Source organism: Notolabrus celidotus, chromosome 21 (assembly GCF_009762535.1).
Source record: "Notolabrus celidotus isolate fNotCel1 chromosome 21, fNotCel1.pri, whole genome shotgun sequence".
Lineage (NCBI taxonomy): Eukaryota > Metazoa > Chordata > Actinopteri > Labriformes > Labridae > Notolabrus > Notolabrus celidotus.
In genome coordinates, this window is record NC_048292.1 from 2,254,874 (window position 1) to 2,269,933 (window position 15,060).

General features: G+C 38.9%; 1 protein-coding gene across 4 annotated transcripts in view; it reads left to right on the forward strand.

The window, feature by feature from the left end:
• The window catches only part of sfmbt2 (Scm like with four mbt domains 2), a 73,617-nt gene extending 59,106 nt beyond the window's left edge, over nt 1-14,511 (forward strand). For all 4 annotated transcript variants that reach the window (XM_034673969.1, XM_034673972.1, XM_034673971.1 and 1 more), the window contains 8 exons: nt 737-804; nt 6,915-7,054; nt 7,511-7,620; nt 10,135-10,310; nt 10,466-10,635; nt 11,898-12,167; nt 12,266-12,388; nt 13,537-14,511. In XM_034673969.1, coding sequence (XP_034529860.1) covers nt 737-804; nt 6,915-7,054; nt 7,511-7,620; nt 10,135-10,310; nt 10,466-10,635; nt 11,898-12,167; nt 12,266-12,388; nt 13,537-13,677 — 1,198 coding nt within the window. In that variant the 3' untranslated portion in view covers nt 13,678-14,511. The remainder of the gene's footprint in view (nt 1-736; nt 805-6,914; nt 7,055-7,510; nt 7,621-10,134; nt 10,311-10,465; nt 10,636-11,897; nt 12,168-12,265; nt 12,389-13,536) is intronic.
• The last annotated feature ends 549 nt before the right edge of the window (nt 14,512-15,060 follow it).

Below are 15,060 nucleotides of genomic sequence, written 5' to 3' on the forward strand. Positions count from 1 at the left end.
ATCAAAAATCTAAAACTGATCTTCAGTTTGTTCTGCATGTTTCTGTCATTGCATGTATTATGAATGCAGCGTCACAGCTCTGAGCTTGTTTTATGAGCATCATTAAACGACCGTTAAGTGGAGATTTAACTGAAGTGTAAACCATCAGTGGATGTATGTCGTTGTAAACTAACCTCAGTCCTCGCCTGTTACACTTTAGTGCGTTTGGAAAAATTGTTTCCAATCCTTCTACCTTGGAGCTCAAACTCTGAACGTTTCTTTAAAACCCCTCGAGGCTTTCCTCCTCTCTCCCTCTCTCCCTCTCTCTGTCACTCTGAAGACATTAATTGAAACAGCAGCTTTTTAGAGCAGAAATTGCTTTCCAGGGGCGCTGATTGATTTCGTTGACAAATGACATGTTACACCGTTGGCTGGCGAACGCAGCCTGAGGAAAGGCGGTCAGAGAGCAGGAGAAAAATGAGGTCTTCAGCTGCACTCTGTCAGCTCTCTCACCTGAACTCTCACTCCATTCCTCACCTTCAGGGGGAATCCTTCCATCGATAACGCACCCTTTCTATCGCCGTGCTCCTAAACCCACGTGCCTCTAAATCTGACACGAGCTGTAGTCGCTGTGGAGAAGATTGATCGCTGAAATGAGCGATCGTTTGGTTGCTCTGTTGTTTCCTGCTTGATTACATCAGTCGGGATAATTTCATTGATTACTTTGACGTGGTATTGATTGCTTTTTCTCCTGCAGGTTGGCTCCGACCCAGCCGGTGGAGACGGCTCCTGTCAGCCTCTGCCAGCCTGTCACCGTGGATCCAGGTAATCAAGAGCTGCATGCACATGATTTATCTGCAGTAATTAATGCTAATCAGCTGCTGTGATGACAGGGAAGGGAAACCTGCGCTGGAGATGCTCCTCAGAAACATCACTGGGGTTTGGTTTCTTTGGCGTAGTTTATCCATTAAAGTCGTTCGTAAATGTTCCTCCAGTCTGCGGTCATCCTCAGATCTCACCGGCTGTCATATGATGAGATTGAAGGCAGATTGATCAGAGTTTCCTGTGCGATAAACATCCAGCCAAGGTTTTCTTCCCCATTCGCTGCATTGTTTACGATCCAAACAGCAACACGAGAAGCGACCGTGTGTCAGATCAAAAAGGAAACTCAACTTTATTCATATTTCACATTTCATACAGACGAGTATGCAGCCTGTGAAGTGCTTCACAGAGAGACAGAAAACAGCAGAGATGGGTAAAATAATAAAAGACATGATCATGATCATAAAAAAAACCCTTATGACTAAAATAAAATAAATACAGTTAAATTAATAAAGTGAAATTGATAGTCAAACTAATAAAATAAAATTAATACAGTCAAATTAACAGAAATACAGTAAAACTAGTTAAATACATAGATACAATAAAAATAATAAAATACAATTAATACAGAAATAATCCTAGAATAAAATAAATATGGTAAAATTAGTTTAATATAAATAAATACAGTTAAATGAATTTAAAGAATCAAAACGGTAAAATTAATACAATAAAATCAATTCAGCAGAATTAATACAATACAATTAATTCAGCAGAATTGATCAAATGAAATTAATACAGTAAAATTTATTGAAAATGTCAGTACAGTAAAGTTAATTAAAATAAAATCAATACAGTAGAATTCATAAATAAAAATCAATGCAGTAAAATTAATTTAATATGTAAGGCTAGAAAGCAAAATAAAAAATCAGATAAAGTTTAAAACATCAGATAAATACAAGAAATAAATAGATAACTAAATAAATCTGATAAATAAATGTTGTTAAAACAATGATTGTTATTATGAAAGCTGAATTCAGCCCTCCTGTTCGGCTTTGTCTGCCAATTAATGCAGTTTCTTGATTTGTTACAACACCAATGGAAGCGCCCATTCGTCTGTTTGTAGTGAGTCTCAGTTTCACTGTAAATTAGAGATGATACAGAGGCTTCACTCTGATCTAATGCAAGGTGTGGACCCAGGAGTGGAATGGAATTGCTTGTGATTTGGTCCCAAGTTTGCAGCAATAACTTCATGATGCAGATTTGTTTATAGTAAGAAGTCAAACTCTGTGAGGTCTGTCCTCAAGAGGAGACGAAACAATGGATTTTCTTTTGCCAGCAGTCTGTATCAGTGATCGTTTTTCAACCTATTTTTTTCATTTAAGGTGTCATTTACAACCACCGTGAACACGAGACTCTTAAATTTCTCCTCAGTGAGTTACCTGAGAATTTTCACTCGACTTCCTCGTTAATTTGAGGATTTGTTTCCTGTTTTGAAATGTGGGAAAAAGCACAAGAAATATATGAAGAGAGGGATGATGCTTCTGCAGCTCTACACCGAGCACACTCTGATAATCCTGAGAGACCGAAGCATGTCGTCTACATGTAGCTGATGACGTGATAAGGTTATCTCAGTGGAGGAAAAGTCACACTGGATACAAATTCCTGTAGTGTTTGTTCAGTTTGATCCAAAATGTGATTAAAAAACACAAACAGCAGCTCAAACAAGAAACAACCTGTCCTCTTACTCCTCACTACCTTCCTCTTAGCGTCTCACAAACAGAAATATACACACATTATTTTCTGTTTAACTGTGAGCTGCTGGAGAATGTTTCACTGATGCATAAAAGAGCAGAAACATTTTCCTGTTACCACACAGAACCTGCTGCGCTCTTTATTTGGCCAGTGTTCAGCTGGAACCAGAAAAACACCCACAGTCAACAACACAGAGAGGAATGCAGCCTCCTTTCTCAAACAATGATTCAAATGTTGGAGAAATGTTTGTTTTTGACAACTTGTTTGTACTTTTGTTTTTTTCTCAGAGTCGGTTTTATTTCCATGTTAAAATGCAACTTCACAGTCGAGGGCTGGAGGCAGCAACACAGAAATAATACTCAGGTTTAAGATTCATGGAGAGCTGATATCTGTAAATTACAAAGAAGGAGACTTAGACTGTGAGAGAGGGAGAGAGAGAGAGAGAGAGGGAGAGAGAGAGAGAGAGAGAGAGAGAGAGGGGGAGAGAGAGAGAGAGAGAGAGAGAGAGAGGGAGAGAGAGGGAGGGAGAGAGAGAGAGAGAGAGAGAGAGAGAGAGAGAGAGAGAGAGAGAGAGAGAGAGAGGAGGGAGGGAGAGAGAGAGAGGAGAGAGAGAGAGAGAGAGAGAGAGAGAGAGAGAGAGAGTGAGAGAGAGAGGGAGAGAGAGGAGGGAGAGAGAGGAGGTGAGGAGGGAGGGAGAGAGGGAGAGAGAGAGGAGGGAGAGAGAGGAGGTGAGGAGGGAGAGAGAGGAGGGAGGGAGAGAGAGAGAGAGTGAGAGAGAGAAGGAGGGAGGGAGAGAGAGAGAGAGGAGAGAGAGAGAGAGAGAGAGAGGGAGAAGGAGGGAGAGAGAGAGAGAGAGAAGGAGGGAGAGAGAGAATGAGGGAGAGAGAGAGAGGGAGAAGGAGGGAGAGAGAGAGAGAAGGAGGGAGAGAGAGAGAGTCAGAGTCAGAGAGTCATGTTAAAAAAGTATTTAAGTTATTATTTAAAAGTCAAAATTATGGAATAATACTACTTTTATACATCTCTTAATTTGGACTATTTATTTAATCATTTCTGACTTTTATTATTCTTATGACTTCCTTTCTCATTATTCTGACCTCTATTCTATAATTACTCAACATTCTTTTTTTACTTCCTTTCTCTTAATTATAACTTTTTTTAAATCTCATTATTCAAGATTTATAGCCCTTAATTATGACTATTAATCACATTATGACTTACTTTCTTAGATCCGACTTCCATCACATAATTGTCACATTTTTTATTCAATCATTTTCACATTTTTGTCTCATCATTATGACTTAATATTTGAAAATTGTGACTTTGTATCACATTTTTATTTACTGTCTGATATATTTGACTTTTATCACATAATTGTAACTTTAAATCTAATATTTCTAAAGTTTCATTTATTTTATCTAATAATATTAAATTTATATACAAAGTATATTTTATAAATGTTTTTTTTATATTACTCAGTTTTTTCCTTTTTATATTACTATTTAATTTAATTTTGTATTAATTAATTGATGTTATTTAACAGTACTTTTCAAATTAATTTAAATGTATATTACTTTATTCTTTTTTATTTATTTTATATTATCATTTAATTTCAGTAATTTCATTTATATTAATTAATTTAGTTCATTTTAAAGTACATTTGTATTTTATTTTATTTATATTACTGTGTTCCATTTTATTTATTCTATTTGATTTATTAATTTCAGTTTAATTTATTGTTTTGTTGACAGAAAATGGGCTTTAAATTCAAAATAAGACTAAAGCATTTATTTAGAACTAACAGAGGAACCTGTGCATAGACATTCACACACCTGAGTTGACCTTTAGCAGGTAACTCAGCGTGTTTTTACAGGTGTTACAATGCAAACTAAATCTAATCTAAATAAACGCCTGAGATAACAAGGTGTACCTGTTTTTATTTCCTCTTCCTGTGTGTTAAATCAGAAGCTCCTGATCCTGATATTTCATTAACAGTTAAAGATCTTATCAGGTGAGCTAACGGTTAATATGAAACAGATAAGGCAGGTGAGAGTCAGAGCAGATTCAGGTGTGTGTCTGGTTCGAAAGCAGCAGTGGAAGCTCCATTTGTAATGCATGTTTGTGATGCAGCCGTATGTAAACAACATTCAACATCTGAGCACAAACAGAGCAGGAGGTTAAGCGTTGTTTCCAGGAGACCCTTTGCCCTTTTTTCCAACTTTAAAAATCCTCCCACTCGCTCATGAATATTCATCCGTTTACACAATTACTATTCACCCTGCGCCGTGCAGCTCCAGGTGCCCGGGTACTCTGGGGCTGCAGCGAGGGCGGAGAGCAGTGTGGTGGAGTCAACTCTTATTTATCTCTGAGAGAGAACAGGATGGACTCTGGGTCCAGTTTGATTTCAGCCTCATGTAGAAGAATTTAACATTTAAGATAAATATACAATGAAACAGGATGAAGGGAGACTGAAGAACAAAGACTGAAGGGTTCAGTTCTTCATCTGTGTCTCACTTTGAGACAAAATATTTTTATTTTTATATATTTTATTTATTTATATATATATATATTTTTTTTTTTGTTATTCTTTCTTTTTAATTTCTTTCATTTTGTATTCTTGTTTTTATTAAAAAATTTTAATGTCTTTATTTTTCATTCTTTTTTATCCTTTTTTAAAATGTATTTATTCTTTATATTCTTATTTTTGTTTAAATATTTTCTTACTTTATTTCTTATTTTCTTATCTTATAAAATCAGTTTGATGAATTCTGATTAAAACATTAATTTAAATCTGCTCCTATGTGAAGCTCTGCATCCATTGTGCACTCATTTTTATCTCCTTTTATTTTATTTTTATATGTTTTATTTTTATGTGTGTATATATATATTTATTCATTCTTATTTTAAATAATTATATTTTTCTATTCTTATTTTTTATTCTTATTTTTATTGAACTATTTTCTTACTTTCTTTCTTATTTTCTTATCTTATAAAATCATTTTGATGAATTCTGATTCAAACATTGATTTAAATCTGTTCCTGTATGAAGCTCTGCATCCATTATTCACTCATTTCATATATTCTTTGCGTTCGCTCTTATTTTTATCTCTTCGTCTTTTATCTTCATTTTTATATTTGCAAAATCTGTGCGATCCTTTCGTGAATCAGACCTTTAAGTTGTTTTTTCTTACGATGGTTTCAGAGTAATTTGATGACTCTTGTAGCATCAACACTTTGTTTAGTTCTCTCCTTTGTTAGCTAACTTGGTTCTGTTAGGTTTTTTCCAAGGCCGTGTGGAACTCAGAGCAGTCAGAGTCTGTGCAGTTATTCCTTTGTGAATTCTTCTGAATGTCTTTAGATGAAGTCACTTTGCAGAGTGAAGTGAGTCTGTGTTTGGAGTGAAGTTGGGTTTTTACTGCAGAAGCTTTGGACTTATCAAACATACCAGGGATCACATGTTTGAGCTGAGACTAAATCTGAGGTCTAAAGAGTCAAATATATAGATTTCACTGGGATGGATCTTAAATCCTGCAGACTTTGGTGCCGTTTAATTCAGACGACTCCTTGGAGAGATGATGAATCCCCAGAGGATGGTTCTATGCTGGCGTGCAGCAGACGTGTAAATTCATCAGGGACTCGCCACCAAATTTGGTGACAAAAATCCCAAAGTGTCCCTCCTAACGATGTAACATGTTGGTTTAGAGTAGGGATGCATGGAATTGGATATTGGCCAGGTACCGGTTTATATATCGGTGACATATTTGTGTTATATGGACGTCTTTACTGCTGATTAATGTCGTCACAAGATCAGAGACAGAGAAGGGAAACAGGAAGGGCAAAGCTGGGCAGGGTAATAATGTATTCAATGTTTTTAACAGCCCTCCTCCCTGACACAGGTTCACTGTCATTCTGTGGGAAACACTATGAAAACACTACGTTGACTTTTTTAAAATGTTCTCATTTGAAGCCGTTTTTTATACAGAATATTGAATCCCTCTTATCCACTGCTGACGTTTAAGTTGAAGTGTAATATCTGTTGGTTATGAAGATGAACTGCTGGTACACATTTATAATCGCTTGAGTAATGATACTGTCAGTTTAAAAATGTTCATTTTATTTTGGTTTTAAAAGTCAGAAAAGCCTGAAGTTGCCAAAATCATGATTCTTGTTTTTTTTCCTCACATTAAGGATTAGAGATTGTTGAATCAATATCCAACCAAAGCTCAGGTGGATCAGTGCATCCCTAGTTTAGAGAAACTATAATAACATTTGTCTTATTTTAAAAGTATGGGTTGTTGATCTAACTCGTGTTAAAGTCTCATGATTTTAAACCTTCCTCTCTTTCCTCTCTCTCTGTGTCTCAGGCTCAGCGAACGGCAGATACTGCTGCTCCAAGATCTTTGTGAACCACCGCTGTTTCTCAGGACCCTACCTCAACAAAGGACGCATCGCTGAGCTGCCGCAGGCCGTCGGCCCCGGAAAATGCACGCTGGTCCTCAAAGAGGTGGGCTGATGGGGGGGGGAGACGGAGAGGAGCAGGTTTAATCAAAGAGTGGCTCACTTTCAAAGGGAGAGGAGGGGCGACAGAGATTGAAGGAGGAGGAGGTGAAAGATGGAGGGGGAGACAGGGATGTCTTGTTAACCACCTGCAGTTTCCCAGCAGAGCCTCCGTTTTAATGTGAGGAGCTGTCAGTCAAGTGTGTTTACACACACACACACACACACACACACAAACACACACACACACACCGCCCAGCAAAACAGACTCTTAATTTCTCCAGAGACTGAACATGCACACACACGAGTGCATCCTTTAAGAGTGTGTCCACAGTTTGTTAGAGCTGATCTGGGTTTTTGTTCCTTCGTAGAGATTCACTTCCTCTGATTCTTCATGGAAGTTTTCCTCCAAAGAACGATGAGTTGATTTATTTCACTTGTTAATCTCTGTTTCTGCCTCCAGCTGCTGAGCATGCTGATCAACGCCGCCTACAAGCCCGGACGAGTCCTGAAGGAGCTGCAGGAGCTGGAGGATCAGAGCTGGGACTGCCAGGAGGAGACCCTGAAAGCCAAGTGAGGAAACCAGAATACAAAGACCAGCAGGAGGGGGGGAAACGTTCCACTAAATACACTGATTTTATTTCACTTTAAATCTTTAAATTACACGATCTATCAGCTTCTTTATATGTCTTAATAAAGTTAGACATCATCACATCTCCCTCACTTTGAAAGTGTCAGGACATCAGCTTAATAACTCAGTCATAAATCCAGGCTTGACGTTGGTTGTTAACTTGTTTAGCGTTATCTTGAGGTGTATAACTTCAGATCTAACGTCATAAAACACCTGCTGCCATAAACACATCACAAACACCTTGAACTAAACTCTGCAGACCAGATAACGACCATGACGCTAACGTTGTTTATGACCGACACGCCCGGCTCAAACTCCACGTCAGAGAGACTCACAGAAACTACATACTTAGAGTTTGCATTGAAACTTGATTTAATACTCTTTAGATGTTATTATAATGTTTAGAGAAGAACAAATCTGAATAACTTCATGAGATAAATCAGATTCTTAGTCTCCCAGTCGTCTTAAACCTGAGTCCCTGCCTCCCATAAGATCCTCTCTGTCCCTGCGAGTACATTTCGCTGCCCCTCATTGAATTTTTGATGTGATTTTTTTGTTGCTGCAGAGGTTTTATATGAGGTCCACTTTATTTAGTTTTTTCCACTGCCGGTTGCACGCAGAGACCAAATTATTCCACAGCTCCAGGCTGCATGCTCTGTGTTCTCTAATCAAAAATGGACTCATTTTCCTCCGCGGTGAGGAACACTCATCCACTCGTCCACTCGGAGGTTGTAGTGACTCACCTGTGTGGCACAGCGATCACATTCACACACGGACGTTTAGAGAAGTTAACAAAAGAGTTAAGTCTTCATTTAGTGCTGCGTTCACTGCCCACAGAGCCGAGTCATGTCTGACTCTGTGTGAGGCTTCATACACAGCTCAGCTGAAAACAAAAACACAGTTCAGGATCAGTCTGATCTGGATTCTACAAGATGAAGAAATACCGCTTTACAAATCATCTTCACAGCTCTGAACAGATTTTAAAAATACGTTTGTATCCACTTTGAAGTTAGAGAGATGAAAGTATGATTGTGTTTTTGGGCCACTGTTAACAGAAAATCAGAGACAGAGAGGAAGAGTAATATTCTAAGATTAAAGCCAAATATTTGTGAGAAATAGTCCCACATATGAGAAAAAGGTCTTAAACTTGTGAGAGAAAAAAACAGTCTAGAATTTGAAAAAATAAAAAGTCCTACATTTTGGAGAAAAAGTCTAAAATTAGATTTTTAAAAAGTCCAAAATTAGATTTTTAAAAAGTCCAAAATTAGATTTTTAAAAGTCCAAAATTAGATTTTTTAAAAGTCCAAAATTTGTTAAAACAGTCGCATATTTGTAAGAAAAAGATTCTGGAAAAAAGTCCCAAATTTGGGAGGAAAGTGCTAAATCTGTGAGTGGAATAGTCCCAATTTTGAGAGAGAAAAAGGCCCACATTTGTGAGTAAAGAGTCCAAAATTTGTGGAGATAAAGGTCCAAATTTTTTTGGGAAAAAGTCCCAAATTCAAGAGGGAAAAAGTACCGAATTTTGAGAAAAAAATCCCAAATCTGTGCCAAAGAAGTCCCAAATTTGATAGAAAAAGTCCCAAATGCGTGCAGGTAAATAATCCCAAATTCGTGAGGGAAAAATGTCCCAAATTTGTGTGAAAAGTTTTATATTTTTATGAACAAGTCCCAAAATTGTGACAAAAAATGTCCCAAATTTGTGTGAAAAGTTGCATATTTTTATGAACAAGTCCCAAAATTGTGACAAAAAATGTCCCAAATTTGTGAAATAATAATAGATGCATGTTTCAAAATGATTAACTCAGACTTGATGCTTGATGCATGAACACGCATCTCTTTATTGGATCAGGTTAGTGAAAGAAATTGGCTCGAGTAACCGAAGCTACGAGGAGAGAGAGAGAGTACCTGATCTTAAAGTGAGAATGTTTCCTGTTTTTATCAACTTAGGGTCTGTTGTTTTTTTAAAGGCGAACTCTGAGATGAAGCACATCTTCTGAGCTCCTCCTCGTGGCGTTCGTTTTGCTGCATCCTCTCTTTCTTGTTTATTGATGATCAGAAACTAAAGCAGACTGATCTCTCAGATTGAAGATTAAGAGCTTTAATTTGTTTCTGTTTAAGATCTCTCTTCAGCTCAGGAGAGGTTTGATTCCTTACAGACTCTCCTCCAGTGTTACAAACAGATCCGCTCACCTCTCCTGACCTTTAACATTAAAGAGGCAGATTGCAGATTTGACCCTGCGCCACACTTCACCTTCATGTAGCAGACGATGTGATCCCCCTCCAGCTCTCCTAAAACAGACCATTTCACATCGTAACTCTGGAGGCAATCACCGCTCAGCGTCGAGCGGCGTGATGGATTAGAGAAACTTAAATTATGCATCGATCTCGTAAAAGAAAAGCGTTGGACAAAGTCATGACTCCTCTCCCTGCTCCCTTCTTTCTCCTCTTTCTTTCAGATACAAAGGGAAAACTTATCGCTCCACCATCCGGATCGTCCGCCTCGCAGACCAGATCCCAGACTTCTGCCGTAAGGTGTGTCTGAAGCTGCAGTGCTGCTCGAACCTCTTCAGCCCCGTCCTCGTCACCGACAAGTGCCCGGAGAACTGCTCCATCCAGACCAAAACCAAATACAGTGAGTGTGTGTCATTAAACGCATCACTTCCTGAGCCGCGGCCACGAGGAGCGGCCACATGTGCGGCTGTGACGGAGCTGTGTGTCATTTTCTCTGATGAGTAGGTGAAGTTTGTTCTGGGTCTATTGTTTCCAACACGTGTGGTGTGTCCTCAGCTTATTACTACGGGAAGAAGAGGAAGCTGTCCAAGCCGGCGGGAGGGGAGGAGGTGACGGAGGGGGAGCTGGCCAAGCCGACGCGCCGCAGGAAGAAGAGGAAAGCCATCTTTGTGCAGAAGAAGAGACGATCGTCCGCTGTGGACTACACTCCTGCTGGCTCACCACAGGTTGGACCACGCTGCTCTTTCTTTACTTCTTCTTCTTCTTCTTCTTCTGTGGTGTTGTGCTCACAGTCATGCAGACAGACAGGTTCTGATAAACTTCCCCTGATCCCTGATATGACAGGAGCAGGATGAAGAGGAGCTGAAGGAATGCAGCTCAGAGTTGACCTGCTCATCGTTTACTAGTCTGTTAGTTTGAAGCACCAAGAGTCACATTTAGTGATTCATCTGGGGACATTTTTTGAAACTGACCTCCTGATGTTCAAGTCCAAACTGTGCTGTGTGTTTTTGAAGGCTGTGATTGGTCCTCTTGGATTGAGGCCCACAGTTTGCTCCATCTGTGTCTGACAGAAGAAGTCTCCTGCTGTGAGGCGCTTTAGTAAAAGGAGTTCATGTTAAAGATGAGCTTCTGGTTTCTGTCCTTCAATCACCTGACATGAACTGTTTCAGTCTGAGAGCTGAGGCTGCTGGTGAGACTCAGTTTCATAGACTTTTAATGGATCTTTAAGAAAAGAGTCTGATTGGCTGAGACCATGAAGAGAATCGAATAATCACATCCTTTTGTTATTTATGGGATCAAATTGAATCGTTTCGTTTTGAATTGAATCAGATTGTTTTGTTTTGTATCGAATTGAATCGAAGCGCTTGTTTTATTGTTTTATTGAAACAAATTGAATCGAAGTGAATCGATTTGATTTGAATTGAATCACATTGTTTCGTATCCTTTTAAGGATGTGCGTTGTTAAAATAGTTAGGAACCATAAACTGAATTATTTGTCATTCAACTTTATAAATTCAAATGTTTCCTTAAAATAAAAAACCCTTAAGATGAATCAGCCATCTTTAAACTGTCTGTTTGATCTGAACCTGAGGGAACGACTCATCTAACTCGTCTCTTAACACCCAATCCCTGCTCTGAGGGGAAACATGAAACTTAGAGAACATGAGTCCGGCCTGACGTCACCGACAAGGAACTTCAGATTATCTCTCTGCTGTTTGTTCCCGGTTCAAATATCTCCTCCTGTGTTTCAGAGGAGCTGAAGAGTGGTCTGGTTTGACCTTCATTAGTCTCTTAGTTTAGTAAAAGTTTAAGATAAGAAGCTTCACAGATCTTGTCCAAAACATGACCGATTAATTCTGCCCTAAAGAGGAGTGACAGTTTGTGTTGCTTCTAAACGTATTCTTTAAGGATGAAAAGAGGGACTGTGATCCTCTGATACAACATGAGCTCCTCACCTCTCTGACTCATCCTCTCGTTTCTTCTTCAGGACAGCGATGAAGGAGAGGAGGACGAAGAGATGGCGATGCAGTCGGGTAGTGAAGGTACCAGTTCGGAGCCTCGTGAGGACCATACGGACGCCTCCTCCGTGGAGGTGACCAGCAGCCGTCCTCGCCGAGCCGCCACACTCCGCAGGGCGTTCAGCGCCGGGAACACGAGCAGCCAGGAAGCTCCCGAGATCCGCAGGAGGTCGACTCGCTCGCTGTCCACCTACAACCAGAACAGCAAATATCAGCCGGCTAAAGGACAAGACATGCAGGTACGTCACATGCTGAGAGGGGAGATGATTGACAGGCCTGTGATTATGTCTTTCACAGTGGATCTTCATGTGTGTGTGTGTGTGTGTGTGTGTTTCAGGTGGAGGAGGAGGAGGGTCAGCTGGTTTTAGACAGAAACCCTTTGGAGTGGAGCGTAGACGAAGTCGTTCAATTCATCAACTCTACTGACTGTGCGTCACTGGCCAACATCTTCCAGGAACAGGTACACACCCACTCACACACAGCTTAAGAACACACACACATTCACACACAGCTTAAGAACACACACACATTCACACACTTACTTAGTTGTAAAAACATTTGGAGACGTCATACACGCCTCAGTGTCCTAAACTCAAGTTTGATCCACTCTTCTTTAAGAAAGATGAAAAACATGATGAAATATTTTTGCCATTATACACAAAAAAACTGAGATGAAGTGGAAAGTATTATTTCACTTAAAGATTAAAGTCAGAGATTTGTGAGAGAAAAAAGTCCCAAATTTGTGGATGAAAAAAAACTAAATTTGAGGGGAAAAAAGTCCCAAATTTGGGAGGAAATTTCCAGAATTTAGGGGGTAAAATGTCCAGAATTTGGGAGGAAATAAGTCCAGAATTTGGGAGGAAATAAGTCCAGAATTTCTGACACATAATCCCAAATTTGGGAGGAAAAAAATTCTGAATTTGTGAGGGAAAAAAGTCCCAAATTTGGGAGGAAATAAGTCCAAAATGTATGCCATAAAAAGTCACAAATTTTGAAGGAAATAAGTCCCAAATTTCAGACAAAAAAGTCACAAATTTTGAAGGAAATAAGTCCCAAATTTCTCACACAAAAAAAGTCACAAATGTGTGAGAGAAAAAAGTCCCATATTTTGAGGAAAAAGTCCAAAATTTGTGACACAAAAAAGTCCGGAATTTGGCAGGGACAAAAGTCCATATTTTTTTAGGAAAAAGTCCAGAATTTTTTGTTAGAATAAAAGATAAAGTTACTCAGACAGCCTCTTTGCCTCTCCCTTTAAAATGTAACTACTTTATTAATTTAACTTTAAGCAAACTTTATTGATGATCCCATGTTTCTACTGTTACACCTTTACTTTGTGAGCTTGTTTACTGGCTGTGTCCGTGTCCTAACCAGGATGTTCGAAAGTAAAACATTGTAGTTTCTATAAATACTATTTTCCAAATCTTCATCTTTAATCCATCCTTTACATTTAAAGAAAAAAGAGAAAAATATTTTGAGGTAAGACACACAAATCACAAACTAGGAGGAAGTTAGTTCAAGAAACATTCATTAAAAAGCTTTAAAAAAAAAGCCACCTAACTTCTGTAATCTGACCTGCTTTGATAAAAACGTGTCTCTCCTTTCATGCAGGATATTGACGGTCAGGCTCTCCTGCTCCTGACTCTGCCCACAGTCCAGGAGTGTATGGACCTGAAGCTCGGCCCCGCCATCAAGCTGTGTCACCAGATAGAGCGAGTGAAGGTGGCCTTTTACAAACAGTACGCCAACTGATGAAGAGGCGGCACTAAAAACAAAACACCTGCTGAAAAATGAAATGTGGACGACCGGGAGCGTCTGGATGATGAGGAGGAACATTTTGGAAGTTTCATCAATGTTGAGTTTTTGTAAGAAGACGATTATTTTCGGAGCGGTCGCTTTGGAAAGACACAAACTGAGTTTGAAGAGAAGCTGAAGGATTAATTTCTGGATTATCGTTGGAGTAAAAAATGTGATGCAGTATCCATTCAAACAGATCCAGACTGAACAAAACACATGGGAGTGGATCTGTGTGCTGAATATCTGTGAAGAAGTTATTTTGAGAAGCTGTGGACTCGTTCTGAAGACTTTGTGTTCATTTCTTGCTTTTATTTACATTTCGTTTGTGATAGAGGAGATTATAGCATTTAAGTTTAAATAATTAGCGATATGAAGAGTTTCCCTTTTTGTGTGTGATATATAATTGGTCCCAAAAAAAGTATATTCAAGAATTATTTAACAAACCAAGAATTAATATATTTGGAGTATTTATTGTTATCCTAATTTATGAGGAGGATTTATTTGGATGGAGAGGAAAGAATTGAAGAAACAAACTCCTTTAAGAAAGTTTTTCTCAAACAGAATCCAGGATATGAATTTATTAAGATTTACATTTCAGTTAGTCTTTGCAGAGGAATAAAACCTGTCCCCCTTTGTTAAATAACCCTGATAGAAGTTCTTTAAACCTGATGATGCTCACTCCTCAATGTTACAATGTCATGGAACAATCATGTAAGCTTTTTCGTCAATCTATGCAAATGTGTGGCAGATATTTTTATAAGTAAGAAAATAAATTTCTATTGATTTGTATCTGTTGTTCAGAACTTTCTTTCAGAGTGATGTCACCGTCATTCATCCTGAGACAGCCAGAGGGTCACCAAACCTGAAATACTTCTGGTTCGGGTTTGGATCGCACGTCTGATGGCGTTAAATAATTATTATAAGCATGAAAACCTCAGTGTAGAATCCTCTACTAGCATGCAGGCCTGCTCATTGTACCTCAAGTCTCTAAAAGTAGTATGGGAGGTAGAACATTCAGTTATCAGGCCCCTCTTCTTTGGAATCATCTACCAGTCAGGGTCCGGGAGGCAGACACCCTCTCTACTTTTAAGAGTAGGCTTCAAACTTTCCTTTTTGATAAAGCTTATAGTTAGAGCTGGATCAGGCTTGGACCAGCTCTTAGTTATGCTGCTATAGACTCAGACTACTATAGGTCTAGACTGCTATAGGCTCAGACTGCTACAGGCTCAGACTATTATAGGCTTAGACTACTATAGGTTCATACTGCTATAGGCTTAGACTGCTACAGGCTCAGAATATTATAGGCTTAGACTACTATAGGATCAGACTGCTATAGGC